The 21,498-nt window shown below is 49.3% G+C and overlaps 1 protein-coding gene across 2 annotated transcripts in view; it reads left to right on the forward strand.

Annotated features, from left to right (window-relative positions):
- ST8SIA2 (ST8 alpha-N-acetyl-neuraminide alpha-2,8-sialyltransferase 2) overlaps positions 1 to 21,498 on the forward strand; it is a 67,048-nt gene that overhangs the window by 29,068 nt on the left and 16,482 nt on the right. The window contains exons 1-5 of one of the 2 annotated variants that reach the window (XM_060617733.3): positions 3,337 to 3,610; positions 3,730 to 3,792; positions 7,555 to 7,683; positions 11,571 to 11,828; positions 17,561 to 17,854. In XM_060617733.3, the coding sequence (XP_060473716.1) occupies positions 3,585 to 3,610; positions 3,730 to 3,792; positions 7,555 to 7,683; positions 11,571 to 11,828; positions 17,561 to 17,854 (770 nt within the window). In that variant the 5' untranslated portion in view covers positions 3,337 to 3,584. Of the gene's footprint in view, positions 1 to 3,336; positions 3,611 to 3,729; positions 3,793 to 7,554; positions 7,684 to 11,570; positions 11,829 to 17,560; positions 17,855 to 21,498 lie in introns of those variants that run through there. The other variant, XM_060617732.3, reaches the window with a different exon arrangement.

The raw sequence follows: 21,498 nt of genomic DNA on the forward strand, positions 1-21,498 counted from the left end.
GAGTGCCAGGTCACTCAGGAGGCAGGAAAATGGGGAAAACTGTGGACAAGAGCCTTTACTGTCATTCTCACCAGAAGGAAGAGTGAGGCAGGGCAAGCAGGCTGAGGGTTGGCTAATTTGAATAATTTCAGCAAGCTCTGGGACATAAGGGCTGTCCTTAGAATCTGACACCTAGCTCTGGGGTAATTAGGGCAGGGGAATAGTAGCCCAGAGTATGAGACTCCAGTAAGGGAGGTGGCAGGGGTGTGGGCTCCAGATTGGTTGGTTTGCACTCCCAGGTGAGTTGTTTACTGTCCCTAGGAATTGGCTAACCCTGGGAGGGGCAGTCCCTCCAGAGTCTACAAGACCTCAGACATCAAAGCATCAGAATACAGAAAATAAAAGATGTGGTTAATGCATGCCCTCCAGGGGCTTACATTCTAGTGTGGTGAGCAGCCAAGAAAGCTGCAACCAGGACCAAATCTCTAGTCCCTGATTTCAACTCTAAGAAGAGGAGTTTAGATGATACAAATGAGATTTTTTTTTTAAAGCCTCCCATCTGTGAGTCCATGATATAATTAAATACGGAACTAAGGTGACAAATGCTATAAGAGAATTGAATGCTCTGGGAGAAGGAAAAGATGGTGGAGAAATGAAAATGGAGATGGTTCAGAAGGAAGGTGCAGGCATTGGCTTGGGGTTTAGCATGGGAAGGTGATGTGGATGGGCTGGCTGGTGGGGGATTCATCTTCCCAGGGGCACCAGGCAGAAAACAGGAGTTAGAGCAGAGATCCTGAAATGGAGACAATTTGGCCCCACGGCCCCAGGGGACATTTGGTGATGTCCAGAGACATTTGGGGTTGTCACAGCTTAAGGGGAGGGAGGCCTGCTACTTGCCGAAAGTGATGGAGGCCAGGATGCTGCTGAACACCCTACCCCAGAACCCGCCAACAAAGAAATATCCCAACCAAATGTCAACAGTGCTAAAGCTAGGAAGACCTGAGGTAGAGGAAGCCTTGGTAGAAAGAATGCATGGAGGTGTGGTGCCACGTTGGCAAATCTGGGTGCCACTCAGCACCTGGCCTGGAGGCAGGTGAAGAGAAAGACCAGGGGCAGCTGTTGTCTGGCATATGGTCCTCTCTAAACTCGGGTCACATTAAACCAGAGGGTTCATACAGACAGTGCTCTCTCACCTGGTGCCTGCTTCCATTTCATGAAAGACACTGTGCATGGAGTTTGTTGAGGACTGTTTTTTGTACAAGCAGAGTTTTACATTTTTATGAAGTCAAATCTGCTTGTATTTCCTCTCATGATTTCTTCTTACCCTTCTGAATGTAAAAAGTCCTTCATATACACTCTTCATACCTCAACAAGTATATGATAAATATTCTCTTCCATTTTCTTACCAATTTCTTATGGGATACCCTCCTTAAATATGTAACTATTCAATTCAGTCTTTCCCAGAGGGTGCTATAAGTATTCCTGGGGATAATATAAGATGCTTCTAGGAATTCTGTTGATAAATACTTTTGTGTTAATGATTTTGTGTTGTCAAATAGATATATAACCATCATATCAAACCTGTATTTTCACAGATGGCATTGCTTAGGACAAGGAGTTTTTAAAGATGAGTCCATTTTAAAACTTATGTAGATAATGGTGTGAGTGATAAACAAAATCCAGCAAACTGGTGATAGGGGTATGAGAATGGCTGAAGTTTAGGAAACACTAGTTAAATCACTTGAAATTTATTTCACGGTGTAGAAGAGAGCAACACTCAACTGACTTCCCTCCACCTCACCTCCTGGTTGTTAACCAACTACTCTGAACCATTTATTGAATTTCTCATTGATCATGATTTTTTAAAGTCGTAAATCAATTCTTATATGTAGCCTTTTGGATGATCTTTTTTGTTCCATTAACATTTCACTAGTCTTGAGCTATTACCACAGTTTGAATTACTCCATTTTACTTAATATCTGGCCATGCAGGTCTCCTCTCCCCACAAGGAGTACTGATTTTGAGGACAGGGGTCAGGGTAGGGGTGTGAAAGGTCAGTGACATGTGGACAGCAGTACACCCAGGAAAGCCCTTGGGGTTTGACCTGAGTAGCTATAGTTACAGGGCCAGAGCCCTGAGTTACAAGGACCAAAGATCTGTCATCCCAGGGAGAAACCAGGAGGAATAAAAAGGAAATATGAGAAATTGATTTAAAATGTGAAGAACAAATGATATTCCATGTAATCAAGAACCAGACAGGAAGTGATGAAATCTGAGATCTGAGGGAAGAGCTGGGAGGAGGCTCTGGGTAGGACATAGCATGCTTCCTCTTGTCTGGCTGGCTGTGAAGTAGGAGGACATTGCCATTGCCAAATAATGATAAAAAGACATTTCAGTCCATCAGGAAAAGCCATGTATGTTTTCACAGATACACACACACACACACACACACACACACACACACACACACACAGACTTATACCTATAGATATGCTAACCCTAAAGAAAGTAGACAGAAAAATTCAGATATAAAGCCAGCATAGAGATAGGCATTAACATCCCCTGAAGAGTTCTCATTAAATCATAGGATCCCTCAAAACACAGAGCTTTGCTAGTAATTTAATCATTTCTTTGGATTGTACCAACACCCTGACCAAAAAGCTAGATGGAATTTTAAAAAAATGAGAAAAGTATGAAGAAATAGCTCTTCAAACCACATAGCCTATATAGATCAGTGGGGAAAAATTGTTCAATTTAATAAAAATAACTCATCTCACAACTTTTCAAAAACACACACAGAGCGCAAAGTGGACTAGGTACCGGGGATGGATGGATTCATCTGTTCCCTGGCCCATTATGATCGCAAAGCGGGGTGAAACTTCATGGCCTGAGAGTCCCCTGAGAATGGAATTTTCCAGAACCGAAGGGATCATGGGGCTAGAAAGGGCCTTAGAAAGCTTTTATTCCAAAACTTGATATGCCAGAAGCAGCAAAGGACTCCATTATTCCCCCAGCTCCTGCTCCCCCCACAAAGTGACACCACTTAGTATTTTTTCTGCCACCAAAAAGCAAATCATTATTACATTCGGTTGGAGGCAATGACTGAGTCGATCACTGCTGCCTCTGTTGAACTTCTGGTGTCTCAGTTTTGGAAAGAATGCGATGGACCACATCCTAACACATTTGAGTGAGAGCAAGAGAAGACTAGGGGCAGAGGCTGAATCATGCTAGCGTGAATGCCAAGCCATGCTGAGTCATACTAGAGCACATGCTGAGTCATGATGAGTCATGCTAGAAAGATGCTGAGTCATGATGAGTCATGCTAGAAAGATGCTGAGTCATGATGAGTCATGCTAGAACAGATACTGAGTCATACTAGAGCACATGCTGAGTCATGACGAGTCATGATAGAGCACATGCTGAGGTGTACCTGTCCTGTGGGATTAACTACCGGAGATTAATCTCAGAGGAGTTTGTCTCAAGAGTCAAATGAGAGTCTCAAGTGGAAATCTTTGTGCGGATTCAAACAGTGTTCAAGTGGGAGGCAGGGAGGATCTGGGAGGCCTCGTTCCCTGAAAAATGCTTGGGTCTGTAGCTGGGCCAGGATGTTACCCATTCTGGAGAAGCCAAAGTAAGATCTCCTTCTCCCTCTGTAGTTCTCCAGGCGGGCTGCAGGATCTCCTGGTGATTGAAGAGGGCTTTACAAAGAAGAGCTGGGTTTATAAATAATGCATTTCCTTTGTCTTGCAGGGATTCTGGAGGCAGAGGTACAATCAGATCAGCTGTGAACAGCTTACATAGCAAATCTAATAGGTTTGTAAATTAGATTTTGTGTTCATTTGTTTTTGCTGTAAGGCAGCTATTAATCTGCTTCTCCTCTTTGCTGGATGGTGCCCTTCTTCCTTAGCAAATAGATCTGTTTTGTTTCACTTTGGCTTTGCATTTCCCTAATCACTTTTGGGGAGGAGCTGTCGATAGAAGAGCCCATGAAATGGCCCAAGGTCTAGAGGCTTCAGAGGTGGAAAACTGAGATGGGTAAGCGGTGCTTTCTGGAAAAGAGCCCACACTCTTTGGAGCACTTGAGCCGTCAATGTGCTTATTCAGAAACTTGGCATTTTTGCTGAACAGTGGAGGCTCTGAAGAGAATCCGGACTTTCACTCCATTTCATTGTGGTAGGTGGCTTGTCCAAGAGATTAAGACAGAAAATAAAACATTCGGGAACTTCACAAAGATCTCTTAACATTTTTAGGGAGCCCACCCAGTAATGTTAACCTTGATTATTGAATGCACAATCTAAACTCTCAAAAAAGCATTTTCTCCTGTGATGATCCCTGGCCAGGGGCAGCTGGGTATGGAGGCGTGAGCACATGTTTTGTAAGCCAACAGACTCACACCTGCCACTGGCTATGGTTGGACCATGCCTCTGAGTCCTCATTCTCCATTAATGACAACTGCTCCATAGCTCTGACTTACAGTCTTAGGAGCTCCAGCTAAAGGAACGGTAGAAGGGAGAAAAGAATGCCAAGTTACTTAACATAGACAACCACTACTGAAAATGAAGGTCTTGCTTTACTTCCTGGTGGTCAGTCTTGGAATGAGAGACCTAAATTATTTAGAGCAGGGTCTGTTATTTGCTCTTCCGTAATTTTTTTTAGGTCTCTTCACCCTATTAGACCTATCAGTTGTGTCCCTCCCTGACCCCACATGATTCAGGAAACTGACCCTCTCTCCCTGATGTCATTGCTTCTGGATATCTAATGACCCCTTAACCACCTGGGAGCTACAGATGAAGCTTATACTGTGCCTGGTAAAACGCAGAAATAAAAAAGGAGGCCATGCGACCCTAAGTTCCTCTCTCTTCTACTGTGGAAAGATGTCCCCCATTGGAGAAAAAAGATCTTGCCCCCCGAGGGGGAACCCTGTGCCCCATGGTAACTTCAGGGTGGAAGAACCTTTCTTGAAATAGCGTGAGAAGCGGGAAGAAAAGTCTTGGGAGCCAAGCAGACCTGGATTCAGTCCCCATGCTTGTTAGCTGGGGCTGTGGGCAAATGATCTCTCCCCTCTGAGCCTCAGTTTCCTCACTCAATTAGAACAACCCACCAATCCAGGTGTGTTGGTGCAACATACAGCACGTAAACCAGTGAGCTGAAGTGGCTCCTGGGGTCACCTAGTCCATCCCCTCGATGTTATAGAGAAGAAGGCAGAGGCGACAGACCCGAGGTGACTTGACCGAGTTCCCCAGCTCAATAGCCACAGAGCCAGGTTTAGTCCAGGAAGACCATGGCCGGTGGTGGTAGATGATGTCCCCTCTGAAGTTTCACTTGGAAGTGGAGACAGAAACAGAACATTACCCCCAGCCACGCCAGTGTTTATCTCCTTCCCTTTATTGCCTCCACCACACTGTGTCCCAGAGAAGCCTGGAAACTCCTTCTGGAGTGTTCCAAGCAAATCCCCAGGGCAAGCAGCCATGACAGATCCCTCTGCAGATCCCTCTTGCCTGAGATAGCCTGGGGTCACCCAATGTGCCCCAGTTTCTGAGGAGCTTCACCTTAGACTGAATCCACTTTAGGCCACAAATACCAGGTTCTAGTCACCTGTTACTGATGAGAACATCAGCTAGCCTCTTAAGAAGACAACTCCCCATCACAAGTAGTCAAGTGTTTCTATCATAGATACCGTCTGATGTAAGCTGCAGTGAAGTTTGGGCTCTTGGGGTGTGACAGCTAAAGCTGTGGTCCCAAGTGTCATTGCTCCTGCCTGTGCCCCGTGCAGAAGTAGGCTGTACCAAAGGTTGACAGCCACAAGCAGCTCCTGCTGGAACCTCATGAGAGTGCAGTCAGTGACAGGTGCAGGTGACACCATGGTCCTCACTGAATTCCAGAACCTTAGAGGTGGATATCTGCCTCTTCCACACCTTCTTTCTATAAGTGGGCAAACTGAAGCTCAGAGAGGTAAAGTGGTTTACCCACAGTCACACAGCCTGTGAAATCTTTTCACTACGCCTTCTGCTCCCTTTCATGAAAACAGCAAAATTTCCAAGGGTCCGGTCTTTGGTTCCCTTTTCTAGTCCTCTGCAAAAGTTACATATGTTTGAATCCAGGGCCAGCTGTATCATCCAGAGGAGTCAGGAATATAGAGAAATGGAGGTGTGTGGAGAGAACGTGCAGAGAAAATTTGCACCCCCAACTTCTCTACCTACAAAAAGAAAAATAGAGCATTGACTGTATACCTCCTTAAAAGGCCTGCAGCTCTTTTTAACTTAGGTGCTCTGAGATAAACGCCGAGGACATAGATGTTTGGTTTGAATTCTTTTTTTTTTTTTTTTAATTTATTTATTTTGAGAGAGAGCGTGCACGAGCACAAGTGCAAGTGAGGCAGGGCAGAAAGAGAGGGAGGGAAGGAGAGAGAGACAGAGAGAGAGAGAGAGAGCAGGTGAGGGGCAGATAGGGAGGAAGAGAGAGAATCCCAGGCAGAGTCTGGGCTGTCAGCATGGAGCCCAACATGAGGCTCAATCCCACAACCGTGAGATCATGACGTGAACTAAAATCAAGAGTCGGATGCCTAACCGATTGAGCCACCCAGGCACCCCTGGTTTGAATTTTTTAGAGCTCCAAAATTTGGCATCACAAACCCACTTATTCTAAGTGGGAGAATCCACTTAAGTGGGAGAACCCACAGCAAAGGAAATTCTGCATCTGTACATATCCGACAGAGGCAGGGTGGCTACCACACTGCCTTTAGAGATGTAATTGTAACCTAGTTTCTTAGAAACCTACTAGCATAGATTGCAACCCTCAGAATTCAAGTGGGCCCGAAATGCCTGGCGTTCCAGCATCAGGCGGAAAGACCGTGCGCAGCCAGAATTGTGATTTGCCCCGAGGCAGGCAGGGCCAACCAGCTCCTTCACACATCCAGGCTCCCCCCAGGGTGAAATTCAAACTCAAATTCAACAAATGGTTATTTATTGAGCACCTGCTATGTTAGACCATCGGGGAATAAAGAAATGAATGAGGGAGCTCCCCTGCTCACAGCCTAGTGGGAGAGACAGACCCAACACCGATAACTCTGGAACAAGGCGGATGTGTGAGGTGGCATCAGAGAGTACAAATGAGGCAGTGATAAGATAAGGGGGAGGTGGGGGAAGCCACAGGCTGCATCTCATTCCCCTGGCATGAGCTTTTGTTTTCTCTTTATTAAGTTTGCAGACCGTCGTATAACACCCAGCTGCTAATGCAACTGCGGAGTTTCACAAAAGTAACTCGAGAGAAGACGTATTACCATTCTGACAGTGACAGCTAGATCTCCCTGGGAGGAGACGGTGGGGCGGAGGGTGGGGAGAAAGATAGTTTTAATACCCCCTCCCTGTCTCCAAAGCGTAAGGAGCTTATACCTAAGGGAGAGAGCTCGGGCATTCCAGAGGATAAATAGACTTCCTTCTCTTCTCAGGTAATAACCTCAATTTTGCTCTCCCGAAGTTTACATCCAAGCCCGTGCAAAAACAAAACTATTAGACTTGTCGTCGGCATGCTAACACATCATGTCTACCCTCTTCCTCTTTTTTCCCCCCCATCCAGAGCTGAAGTTGTAATAAATGGTTCCTCGTCGCCAGCTGTTGTTGACAGAAGTAACGAAAGCATTAAGCACAACATCCAGCCCGCCTCGGCCAAGTGGAGGCACAACCAGACGCTGTCTCTAAGGATCAGGTAGTGGTAATTACCAATAGGACAAGAGACAGACCTGGCCTTCTTCAGCACAAGCCAGCAAATTGCCACTCTCCATCATCTAAAGAAGTCAGGATAGAAATAAAATGTTTACCTCCCACCGAGGCAGGTGTCATCTGTAAGCGATCAATTGGAAATAAAAACCCGAGACAAGCCGAGCCGGCCAGCACGTGTATGCAGCGACCGGGGCCTGAGAGGGGGCAGGAGCACCCAGCTAGGGTCCTGGGTCTGGAAGGAGTGAGGCTCTTGGGCCAGCAGCAGCAGGAGCCTGGGGGCTAGAGACCACAGGCGGCTTCTCCCAGAGGATCCAAAGGCAGGAGTCCTTCTCTGGCAGGATATGTCTCCTGCTTGGGCCAGTCTGGCACCCATGGCCCCCTTTCTGTGCATGACCCAGAGTGACGCGACACCTGTTTGCCAAGGGAGAAGGCTGCTTAGCCAGAGAGCAGCTCTTGTCCAGCACTTGGACCGCGTGACTTTGACGTAGCCATGACTGACCCAGCAGAGGGTGGTCAGTATAACCCAGCATCGTGCTGGGGGCCCAGGGTGCTAACGTGAATCAGACATGCTAGCAGGGAGACACAAATGTCAGACAGGAGGGGGCCACGTGACGTACACAGATGGTGTGGCTTCTCATCAATAGGTGGAAATACAGAGATCGTGCTGAGAAGAGAGCACACTTCATTTTGTAAGGGAGCTGAGAGGGATAGCAGAGAAAGGAGCAATGTGTTTTGAGCGGTAATTAGGGGTTTGCCAGGCATGCCAAGCTGCGTCCCGCTTGCACACAGGCTGACTTCCGCTATTCGCGCTCAGTGCCTCTGGAGCTCTAAGTAGGAGGTAGGGGATACGGGTGGTGAGGTGGGCACAGTCGCCTGGACCAGACGGGGAAAGCCTCAACTATGGTGGCCAACCTTCCCAGGCCTTCCACCATGGGGAGGGAGAACAGGGGGCCCAGCTACCCAAAGTGTCACCACACAGAGAGGGGGGCCCCTTCCAGGTAGGCTCATTGTCAAAATGGAAATGCCCCCACCCCGTAGCTCTCAAGGTTTTGTGTGGGGACATGAGAGGGTGTCGGGGCTGGAGAGGCCTGAGACCCAGATGGCAGCTGAGAAGCCATCTGAAGGAACGGACTTCTGCTGCCCCCAATCTGCCACCCTCACCAGTGCCCCTCCTGGGGCCCCCTGGGTGGACCAGCTGCAGGCCTTCCTCACTCGCCCTTGGATCAGTCAGTGAGAACAGCTGTGGCAGTAACCAGTTCCCACCCACTTGGGGGCTTCAAACAATGGGAATGTATTCTCTCTGAGCTCTGGGGCTAGAGTTCCAAATGCTCCCTCTGCAGGCCCTGGGGAGATCCTTCTTTGTCCCTTCCAGATGCTGGGGGGGTGGGGCAGGTGAAGGTTCCAGCCCTTTCTCACCCTGTGGCCTCATCACTCCAATCCCTGCCTCCATGTCACATGGTCTTCTTCTCTGTGTCTGCGTATTTCCCTAGGCTGCCTCTCGTACAGACACTTATCACTGGATTTAGGGCCAGGTAATCCAGGACTATCTCAAGATCCTTAATTTCATTACATCTGCAAAGATGCTCTTTGCAAATAAAGCCACATCACAGGTTCTGAGGGTTAGGGATCAGAAATATATTTAGCAGGTGGGCACTGTTCACCCACTGCACCACCTATGAGTGAAATCCTTTCCCTGGCCCTTTCTCGGCCACTGTGTAGAGAAATGGACACTACACACACACACACACACACACACACACACACTCACTTTCAGAGAAGACCAGCCCATGGGAGCCTACACACAGCCACCCTGGCAGGAGCAATGTGCCTTCACCAAGGGGGAAAAGAATTTCCTTTAACTTCCTTCAATTAATCACCAAAATTATTCTTAATAAAAGATGCTGGGAGTGATTTGGAATGATGTTTAATAATTGATAGTAATTTCTCATAATTAGTTATAAATTAATTCACTCACAGAGGTGTTTATTTATGGACTTTCTGGGGGGCTCTCCTTAGTTTTAAATACTATGGGGTAAGTGCCTGCAGAGGCTGTAGCAATTTCCATACTGTGTCAGTTTGCCAAATTGTATAATCCCTGGTAAAGGGCAGGGTGGTAAATAAAATTAACGCTTCTGTTTCCTATCAAGAGATACAAATTATTCAGCAAAGGGTGTCTCCCCTGCATGATGGCAAGAGTTCCCAGTCATTCATCAGGAAAGACTAGCAGAGAGGTGGTGCCCTGCCAAGCATTCTAGTTACTCCTTGGCTATTCCAGAGGCTCCCAACCCTGGGCACATGCTGGAGTCACCTGCTGAGCTTTGGGAAGCATGCTGGGACCTGGGCCACTCTTGGAGTTGGGATTTCTCAGGTGGGATCCCAGAACTTCTGAATTCTTTATAGTCCCCTGAGTGACTGAGTGGGCACCCTCCTGGGATGCACTGCAGGTTGTAAATATCTCACATCTCACAGGCTCTCAGGCATCAGTGTTACCATCTGCACAATGGGGCAACCATCTTGCAAATTCTCACCTTTGCCAAGTGCAGGAAGGTTCTATCCCTCCAGTGTTCTGTGGAAAAGAAGACTGCCATCATTGTATCTATTCTAGATAGGGGTTTGCTGTAGGAAATGAAGTGCACTTAGGCTAGTGTGGGTACCAAGTTTCTTTCTATTACTTGAATCATTTCTTTTTTTTAATGTTTATTTATTTTTGAAAGAGAGAGAGAGAGCACAAGCAGGGGAGGGGCAGAGAGAGGGAGACAAAGAATCTGAAGCAGGCTCTAGGCTCTGAGCTGTCAGCCCAACGTGGGGCTCAAACTCACAAACCACGAGATCATGAGCTGAGCTGAAGCCAGACAATTAACCGACAGAGCCACGCAGGTACCCCGACTTGAATCATTTCTAAAGATCTTTTGGGAGATTTAGACAGTTCTTCATGTCACTGCAGCCGCCCCCCCCCCCGCCCCCGACTAGGATCCCCTACCTTGGCCTGAGTGGTTGGAGTAAATCTCCCCAGGTGATTCTAAGAGGACATCTATCCTTTTTCTGACCATCCCCCGTTCCAACTGTGTACTTTACCAGATGATTCTAGAACTTTCATCCTAGAGCCTAGAGAGCTGTCATTTGCTCACCTTTGTTCTGAAACAGCACAAAGGAACTTGCTCAGAGGGACCAGACAGGTATCAATATTTACAAACTCCAAACTAGACAGCAGTGGGTTCAGGCAGCACACTGCATGGAATGGACCGGCTCAGGGACACCAGGCGGCATGCTCAGTCTCTCAAAGGGAGAGCAGTTGACGCACCTCACAGTATCCATTCCCATTCACCCCATAGGAAACCCTTTGCGCAGAGAAGAAAACAGACCACTGAGGAGGGAGGGACAGGTGCCATCCTGGTTCAGGACCTCCCGTCAGATGATGGCCCCGAATCCTACTGAGAGGAGAGTGTGATGTATGCTGACCGCTGTCTGGGTTTATCCGAGACACGGGTTCCCTGCCACGTGGGATTTTCAGTGATAAACGCAGGTCCTGGGCAAACCAGAGCAGTAGGTCACCCTTCCTTCCAGGGCCTTCTGTGATGAGCTCACAGTGTGTCCTAATGGAGTCATTTCTCTGGGCAGTTATCACCTCTCACAGGAAGAGGGCGTAACCACAGCAACCAGACTGGCCACGCCCGTTGTTGCCTCTGGGTCATTTCTGATACTCCCCACCTGGAACCCATTCTCAGAGGGCCTCCGAACTCAGCTTCACCCGGGGGCTGGCTGCAGCAGGCCACAGGGTGACACAGGACTGGGAAAGCCGGGTTGCAGGGCAGAGGGCAACTGGCAACAGGACAACAGGAAGACCTTTTCTTCATGTGTATTTGGTGTTTGTAGGAAGCAGATCTTGAAGTTCTTGGACGCTGAAAAGGACATTTCTGTCCTCAAGGGGACCCTGAAGCCCGGAGATATTATTCATTACATCTTCGACCGTGACAGCACAATGAACGTGTCCCAGAACCTCTACGATCTGCTCCCCAGAACGTCTCCACTGAAGAACAAGCACTTCCAGACTTGTGCCATCGTGGGCAACTCGGGGGTCTTGCTGAACAGCGGCTGCGGGCAGGAGATTGACACACACAGCTTTGTCATAAGGTAACGGCTGCAGGGGCTCTGGGCCCAGAGCGACAGGCAGGTTGAAGTTGAGCCTGGCCACTTGTCCCAGTGTCTCTGCAACCAGAGACACTGTTTGGGTTTGTCCCCATTCTCAACCTTGTGCATTAGAATTTCTTCAGGTGCCTTTAAAAGTCCTGGTGTCCAGACTGCACCCCAGTCCGATTAAATCAACCTGAGGGGTCAGGGGCATGTGGCCTAGAATGCTTTTGGTGAACAGCCAAGGTTGAGAATCTCTAATCTGACACAGAGGTAGGCAGACTATGGCCCACAGACTGCTTTTGTCAATAAAGTTTTACTGGAACACAGTCATGCCCATTCATTTTCATATCCTCAATGGCTGCTTTCTCTCTGCAAAGTAAAGTTAGATTAGTTGGGCAGGGTTGAAGAGTTGCAACAGAGAGAGCATATACCAGAAGCCTTTATATCAGGTCCTTACAGAAAAAGTTTGCTGAGCCTTAGATAAAGCCCGGGCTGACCAGTTAGTTGGTTCAAGTTTGCAAACCTCTTTTAAGCATTCGTGAAGGTGGTGCTCCGCTCGTAACTATTATCCTGCAGTCAAAATCTGGAAAGTGAAGGGGCGACAGAGAAACTTGGGCTTGAACTTGACCATCATTCTGCTGAAATATCAGCTCTCATTGTTCAGGCTCCAGGGACACATTTGGACACAGTTGCCAATGGCCCTGATACCTGACCCCCAACCCAGACAGACTTGGAAACAAGGCCTTGCTGTCCTCTGGTCAGAAGTAGGGCACACAGAGCCTCGAGTTTCGTCCCCAAACAGTGCCCCAGCCCTGGCAGAAGTGCATACGGCATCTCACGTTTCCATCGGGGCTGTCCTGATGCAAAGAGAGCCTTGTCCTGAGGCTTTGGGAAATGGCCTTTATCACAGAATTCCCTGGGCCTCGGGACATGGGATTTTAGAAGGTGTGTTTACTCCTGTGTCCACTCTCATGGAAGAGCCACCGCAACCTAGCAGCCGAACTTGTGTTAGTGTCCCAGGCTTTGTCTGTGCCTGGCATAGCCAGTGGCTCAGTCCTTCCGGTCTAAAGACTCAGGGACAGAGGGGGAGAAGAAGGCGGGCAGAAAGCGGAGCAAATGTCTGACAGAAGCCAAAGGAGGGTCAGGGGGAGGGAAGGGGACAGAGGTGTTAAAGGTGCAGGCGGAGGGTAAAAGCAGGGGTGCCAGGCAGCATGGAGGGAGGCCTTTCTGATTTGGTGTCACACATATAAGCCATGCCTTTGTCACTAGTTTTGATGACGAGGTTTCCCTCTCTGAACTAGCCCTGCCCTAGCAATTTCCAAAGGCAACAGCTGATTCCAGCCAGAACTTTCCCTTGTGGGCACTGACACAGCAAGATGAGCAGTGTGGCGTCAGAGTCCCATCTTGGCTCTGTGGCTCATTTTTGTCACACGACTCGGGAGTGTGTCACTGCCCTTTCTGGACCTCTGCTTCACCCTCTGTAAATGGAGCGGGTTGGACTGGTTGTCTTTGAGGTCCTTCCGTTAGGAATACCGGCTGTGCTCTGGGCCAGACCCGGCAAACTTTGACCTTCACAGGAGCCCCCTGAGCTTATCCAAGGGCAGAGTCATCCAGTCTGGGGCGGGGCCTAAGACCATGCATATCTAATGCCCTCCCTGCTGCTGTGCGGGCTGTACTTGGAAAGCCATGCTTTGCCTCTCCCGGGGGTCCTGTCCACACCTGTCCACACGTGCTTAGAAAAGAGGGAGCTGAAGCACCAAGGAGAGAGCGCCTCAGAACCTTCGAGCTTTACACTCTGCACGTGGCTCTCACACACCTGTGTGTTTGGGGGGTGGACTTGAGTGGTCTTTTAGGACAAGATCACAAAGCTGTTCCGGGTACAGACCCCTGCTGGTGCCGAGTGGCAGCACTGGCTCCTCCGCCCCAGCGGGGCCATTCCTCTGGGCTCTTCCCATCTGGAGGATCATCCGTGTCCTCCCCCGGGGGGATCCCACAGGCCAAAGGCCCCATAAAGAGTAAACGGGGTGTGATGCTGTGGCCACTGCCTGAGTTGGCATGTGTGAGTGTGCCTGGGCCATGTCTCCCACAACAAAGCACAAGTGTTCATCTCCCCGCTGCCTTTCCCTCGGGGTGCAGGGAGGTCACCCCACAATTCCACACCATCTCTCCTGTACCATTTGCCTCTGCAAATGAGAGCTCTCCGTGGACCCTGTGTCTCCACCCCACCTGCCTCACACTGACCATGAGCTCCCCTAAAGCGGACTGCTTGTGTCCATCGCTGAACGCCAGCCCAAGCCTGTGCCTGGCATAGATGAGGGGCTCGGGGCTCAGGCTCGGAGCAGCTTCGCTGAGAGAACAGGTGCCCGGAGGGTTCTGATGGGATGTTCTTAGTCTCCATCAATTGAAGTCTTCAATCGCTTTGCCTTGCTCTGTGTCATTTGGGCCCCTCTTCTGCATGGGAGACAACAAGACCTTGCCCCCTCTCAGAAAAGTCAACACTGAACCATGGGAAGACACCCCCATGCAAAATGCAATGAGGTTGCAAAATACTCAGCCTCCTGGGGGACCTGAGGGCAGGCTTCTGGAAGAAGGTGGCTGAGTTTAGCACATGAAAATGGTGAGCATGAGGATGTAGCGTGAGGAAAGCCATGGAAGCAAGAAGCTAGACTCATGGATCCTGGAAGCTGGTGCCTGAGTGAGCCTACGTTGTCTCGGGTGTGGCTGGGAAATGGGGCCAGACAGGAGGGCTGGTCCCCACAGGGTCCCCATGAGCCTGCAATGGCAGGTTGAAGAGACTACCTAACTCAGGGTCATATATGTACAGAGTATATTCCCAGATGTTTAGGGATCAAAACTTCACTGTTTGCTCACATTCACATGTGTGCGCATGGACACACACACACACACACACACTTTCAGTAGGGAGAGTCTTACGAACAAACGCCCTTTCACAGATAAATCCCCATCATTATCATCATGCTCATTAGTTACTTAGCATACACCAGGTGCAAATCTATGCACTTCGTGTTTATTAGCTTATTTTATTCTTGCAACAACCCTGTCAGGAATGTTCTATCTTGCGCTGGCTTTTGCAGGGAGGAAATCGAGGCTGAGAGAACCAGAGGTCCATGGCTCAGGCTGTGGGCCTCACCCTGTGCCTGTGGACATGCCTGTTTCTGGAATGGATGGACTCTTGTCCGGCCCACCCACAGCCCACCCAGAATTTGCTTTGGGAGGCCGGGCCTGCTGTGGGATAAGATAGAGCTGAGCAGACTTACTCTAATGTCTCCATCATCCTCACTCAAGACGTGGCCCTGAGACATGGTCATGGGAAAATCCTGGCCTTTGCAGCCTTCCCCTGCCTGGAATACCTTCCATTAGCCGGGTCCCATGTTGAATGAGGTTGGGAGCCTGCCCCAGGGAGGTTGAAGCCCCAGGGCTCCCCAGAGTCTATCGCACCTTACTTGGACGATATCCCGAGTGACCAGTATTGTAGCTGGGTAAGGACTTCCGTGGTTTCTCTCCCCTAGCCACCCAGAAGCCTCCTGGGGTCAGGCTCCACATCAGTTCCTCCTTTGCCTCTCCCACAGCCCTCACTGGCCCACGATAGACTCAGTACACCTGAACTGCACTGAGGCCCCTGCTCTCGGGGCCTGGTGGTTGGCCTGGAAGAGGCCCCAGGCCTTCAGGAAGCCCTTAGAAGCCTGGTTCAGCTGGGCTATAGCACAATAGGAGTAACTGTCTGTAACTGGTGGACATGATGAGATGCTCTGTTCCTCTAAGGTCTGCAGCAGGGGCCCCTGAAGGTGTCTCAAGTCAGTTCTGCCCCCTTGCAATGTGTAACCACAGTCAGCGATAGCAAGGCCAGGGTGGGAATGGGGAGAGCGGGCATTTTAGGGGGTCTAGTCTGAGCAGCAAACAGGATTTTGAGCCCGACACACCAGAGACTGAATCCTGGAGATTCCCTTACTAGCTCTGGGACTCTGGGCAAGTTACTTGGCACATTCTGGGCCTTGGTTTCCACATCCATAAAGTGAGGGTGATTAATACTGAGCCAGAATAAGATGAGCAGACCTGTGTTAAAGGACCAGGGGCTGGCACACACCCGGAGCCCCAGGATGTTAGTTTTCTTTCTGATGATCCTACTTTTTCTCCCCAATCGTTGAAGGAAGAAAGTCCTGGCTTGAAAGGAGGGTAAGTGGTGTCTCTCTGGATCTCATCATTTGGCAATGACCTGTGACCCTGGTCTTCATGTCTCCAGCCTCTGTTCTATAAATACTTACTCTAATTTCTCAGACTTAACTCCACTGGTCAAAGGGCTCCTCCACCAACAAATCTTCCAGGCAGACAGCAGCAAGGCCTCCCCAGCAGTGCCCTTGGCCACCCTAGTCTGATCAGCTTGCATCACAGGCAAGAAGCCCCAGTGTGCACATGCAAGCTGGACCCGTGAAGGTGGGAGAGTTCCCCGCAAAGCAGGCCTCTGGTGAGATATCAGAGGCCACCCACCCAGAGTCCCAGGCTTGTTCAGCAAGAGATTGCAATGGCCTTTTAGTTTGTCCTCCTAGATACAATTCCATCCACTCTAAATACCTGTACAACTTCATCTTATTGTTGTCTAGCTATTGCCTAAAATGCAAATCTGTTACTGCCCTGCTCGGGAATCTTCAGTGACTCCCTATCGCCCTTGGAGCCACATCCCTGACATATAGGCCCTGCTGACCTCTCTAGATTCATCTCCTCCACACAATATGCCCCAGAAGGCATATCGCTTGCCTTCCCTTAATACCCACACTGCTCCACACCTCTATGCCCTTACATACATTTCTTGTGCCTACAATGCCAGAGCCTGATGTTTCCCAAACTGCCTGGTTATAAGAATCACCTGAAGAGCTTGTAAAACTAAGTATCAATTCCTAGGCTCACCTGCTGAACCTGGATGCCCAGGTGAGAGACACAGTGAATCTGTATTTTTAACTACTGCCTGAAGTGATTCCTCTGCTTGGGCAAGCTGGAAAAACACTCTTCTAACTGCCTCACCCACAAATGGACTAATGCTCACCCATCCTTCTAGATTTCTCTCAGTGGTCACCACCTCTGGGAACACGACCAAACATTCCTCCTTCCCATACCAATATGGGAATATTAATAGGCCAATAGTTTGCATTTACTGAGATCTTGGTGTGGTCCAACAGGGTCCTAAGTACTCGATATGCAATGACTCCTTTAATCCCTGGCATGGGGTGCTGTTGCAATCTCTATCATAGCTAAAGAAACCATTGGGCATATTCCTTAGCTGTAGGGAAAGCTCTTAGGAAGCACAGAGAGGTTGAGCAGGTTGCCCAGAATCACACAGGTAAGAAGTAGGAGTGTGCCTTCAGAGCCCTCACTGTTACCTAACGTGGCCAGGTCACACCTGCAATAGCATGGTCATCTTGTGAGCTGAGGGTGGCTTACTTGCCTCCTTCCTCTGCTACATCCTCAACTCCAGAAGGCAGGCACTGTACAGCCCCAGGGACCAGCAAAGTTGTATGTGTGTGGTAAGAGCCTAGCAAATACGTGTGGCAGGGAAGAAGGAGCACGGGTGACAGGAGGGGCGGGTGGGTGCTGGAAGATGCCCTGGGTCTTTGGGGATGAGGAAGAGGTGAGGGGAGGCAAAGGTTGGACAAAATGAAATACAAGCAACAGCGTCTCATCTTGCCCCAAAAGGACCATGATGCTTTTCTCCCTGGCAGGTGCAACCTGGCCCCCGTACAGGAATATGCCCGGGATGTGGGGCTCAAGACAGACCTGGTGACCATGAACCCCTCCGTCATCCAACGGGCCTTTGAGGACTTGGTCAACGCCACTTGGCGGGAGAAGTTGCTGCAGCGACTGCACAGTCTCAACGGCAGCATCCTGTGGATTCCCGCCTTCATGGCCAGGGGCGGCAAGGAGCGCGTTGAGTGGGTCAACGAGCTCATCCTGAAGCACCGCGTCAACGTGCGAACTGCATACCCCTCTCTGCGCCTGCTGCACGCCGTCCGCGGGTGAGCGGCCTCTCCCTGGGGGTGGGGGCCGTCACCAAGTATGACAGGTGCTTGGTGGGCAATACTCCTTTCCCAGATGCATTTCCATTCCAGCTTACCCCCCTCACTGGTTGTATGACCTCAGCACGTCCCCGGCCTTTCTGAGCCTTCCCACCTGGAGGAAGGAGGGGCGCTGGCAGGTGGGTTCCATCTGGCATGCCAGTTTTGACCAATCCGTAGTTGCCAGCCTGGAGAGCTGTGTTGAGAACAGTCCTCCCCTTGCTGCTGCACGAGTGATAAACCATGAAGGGCAAGGATGGAAGGAGGAACATGTGTTGGAAGCTCTTGCAATAGTTTGGGTTGGGGCTGACTGTGGCTTTGACTGGGACAGTGGTGGCAGATAGGCAACAGTTGGCTCAGATTTGCTGAATACTTTGGAGGAGAGGCAGCAGGATTTTCTGGTGGGTTCTGCTTAAGGACCTCCAGGGTGTGAGAAAGAGAAACATCCAGGATGGCAGTTAGGATTAGAGCTTGAGCAGGTGGATGGACAGTGGCACCATTTTCTGTGAGTGGAGAGCTGGGGAGAACCCCATGCATGCCTGGGGGTATTGAGGAAGAAGGATTTAGGGCATATTAAGCTTGAGATGCCTGTTACAAACATGCCCCTGCACACTCCTGACCTTGCAGCTTGGGTCAGGCCCTACAACCAGATGCCCATCCAGTCACATGGCAGGGGGTTCACTGTCCTGCTCTGGGCATAAGCGAGCCCCTTGTACAGACCTCCTGTGAAACTGAAATGCTCTTTACTGGGGCCTGAGCATAACTCAGTGTGACCCTGGGAAACTCTCTAGCCAATCAAAGGACTCTTGCTGTCCTCACCAAGGTGACCCCTGAGGCACCCAAGCCTGCGACCAGCTCTGGTCTCTTTAGGGTGGGTGTCAACACAGAAACCCATTGCCCCCCAAAAAGGCCTAAAGAGACATTCAGGAAGAGGCAGCCATGCTCGTGGCTGATGGAGCACAGTGACTCCTGATGGACACAGGGCTCACTGGGGCCACATCCCTTATCCTGGAGGTTCACCTGTCAGGCCTTCCTTCAGCATCCACTTCACCCCTGTCACAGCGTGGGTCTTGCCCCCAGAAACCCCCATCTCTTGGATTTAGGTTCCAGGCCTTAAATGTTGCCTCTTCCTGGAAGGAAGAAATTCTTTGCATGGTTTGGAGGTCAGACGGGATAAGAAAAGAAGAAGGACTGCCCCTTGGTAAAGAGAAACAGTCCCTTAGACAGGGAAAGGGCCACTACCTGGAAGAGACGTACACAGCCAGAGCTATTTCCAGCTATAATTGACTCACTTTCATCTGTCAAAATAGCATTAAGCACCAGTAATAAGCCCTTTAAACAAACAGGGTGTTAATCCTGGGATGGCAACATTTTCTCCTGCAGCAACTCCCGGGAGGAAATCCTGCAGGAGAGAGAACAGGGCAGCCTTCTGCTTTTAGCAAGGGAAAGAGGTGGGGGGCGGGGGGCGGAGAGGGCTTCAGGGGCCTTGGAATGGATTTCTGCCAATGAGCCTCTCCCTCTGTGGGGTCTGGGGTCCAAGAGGGTGTTACAGGAAAGGTGGGCAGCATCTGTAGTGAGAGGGAGGGCTTGCCTTGGACTTGGTGGGAATTTACCTGGGGTTTGCTTCAAGAGGAGGAGTGGGCTGGTGGGGGCGGGGGGCACGTGGAAAAAAGCCACAGGAGAAAAGACCAAGGGATCACAGAAAAGATGGCTGAGGAGGAACCTGGCCCAGAGGCAGACCCGTCTAGCATGAAAATTATGGGCTTTGGAGTTAGGGAGCCTTGGCTTCAAATCCCGGCTCCGCTACTCATGCGGTTGAAGAGGCCCATTGTCTGCCTGAGCCCTGTTTTTTCTGTCCCTTCGCTGGGGAACACTTCCTACATCTGAGTGTGTGTCCTGTGCTGACGAAGGAGACACACAGTCAGTCAACCATAGCTCCTGCCACCATGCCAGCTGCCACCAACCACCCACCAAGGGATTAGACTTGACCTATAGACTTAAGAGGTAGAAGTTAGGGGGCGCCTGGGTGGCTCAGTCGGTTAAGCATTCAACTTTGGCTCAGGTCATGATCTCACAGTTCCTGAGTTTGAGCCCTGCATCGGGCTCTGTGATGTCAGTGCAGAGCCTGCTTCAGATCCTCTGTCCCCCTCTGTCTCTGCCCCTCCCCTGCTCATTCTCTCTCTCTCTCTCTCTCTCTCTCTCTCTCTCTCTCTCAAATAAGCAAACTTAAAAAAAAAAAAAAAAAGACCATATTTAAAAGGAAGAAGTAGAAGTAGGACCAGAAGGTGAAACCACAGGAAGGAGCCATATTAGGCTCAATTTTGATAAAGGATCCTGTAGTAGAGTGATGGATGAAGTCAGAGTCACCTGTCGGGAGTTCTTCACCTCAAAGTTCCAGTATAAACTAGTTCACAGGATAATCTTGTTCCTTATTTAAAACTCTGTAATTAAATTCTGTTTATGAGGTGGGAGGGGATAAACATTTTCGTTGTGATAAAATATATACTACATAATATTTACTACTTTAACCAGTTTTAACCGGGCAGCTCAGTAGCGTTAAGTATATTGACACTGTTGGGAAACAGATCTCCAGAAGTTTTTCATCTTGCAAATCTGACACTCTGTACCTATGAAACAACAAGTCCCCTTTTCTCCAATCCCTCCAGCCCCTGGCACCACTTTCTACTTCACTTGCCATGAATTTGGCTACTTTATATACTTCCTACAAGTAGATTCGCACAGCAGTTGCCTTTCTGTGACTGACTCATTTTCACTTAATATAATGTCCTCAAGGTTCATCCATACTGTAGCATATGTCAGAATGTGCTTCCTTTTGAAGACCGAGTAATATTGTTTGTCCATTCACCCATCAAAGGACATTCAATTTTCTTTCACCTCTTGACAATTGTGAGTAGTGCTATTATGAACATAGGTGTGCTCTCTCTTCAAGACCCTGCTTTCTTTTTTTTTTTTAATGTTTGTTTTGTTTATTCTTGAAAGAGAGAGAGAGAGCAGGGGAGGGGCAGAGAGTGAGGGAGACAGAGAATCTGAAGCAGGCTCTATGCTGTCAGCACACAACCCAGCTCAGAGCTTGATCCCACAAACTGGGAGATTGTGACCTGAGTCAAAGTCAGTTGCTGAACCAACTGAGCCACTCAGGCGCCCCAAGACCCTGCTTTTGATTCTTTTGGCTACATACCCAAGTAGAATTGCTGGATCATATGGTAGTTCTGTTTTTAATTTTTTAAAGAACCTCCACACTGTTCTCCATAGTAGCTGCACCATTTTACAATCCACCAGCAGTGCCCAAGGGTCTCGGTTTCTCCACATTTTCACTGACATTTGTCATTGACTTTTCCCACATCCCTGATAACACTTGTTATGTTTGTTTGTTTTTTATATAGTAGCCCATGTTAGCTGCTTTTAAGTATACAATTCTATTATAAGAAAGTTGCTATTCGAGGAAAACGTAGGGGAAAATCCTTATGACCTTAGGTTAAGCCACGGCTTCTTAAGAATGACACCAAAAACACAGGCAACAAAAGAAAAAACAGGTAAAATGGACTTCATCAAAATTAAAACTTCTTCTGCACCAAAAAGCTAAT

This window comes from Panthera onca, chromosome B3 (assembly GCF_046562875.1).
Source record: "Panthera onca isolate mPanOnc1 chromosome B3, mPanOnc1 haplotype 2, whole genome shotgun sequence".
Lineage (NCBI taxonomy): Eukaryota > Metazoa > Chordata > Mammalia > Carnivora > Felidae > Panthera > Panthera onca.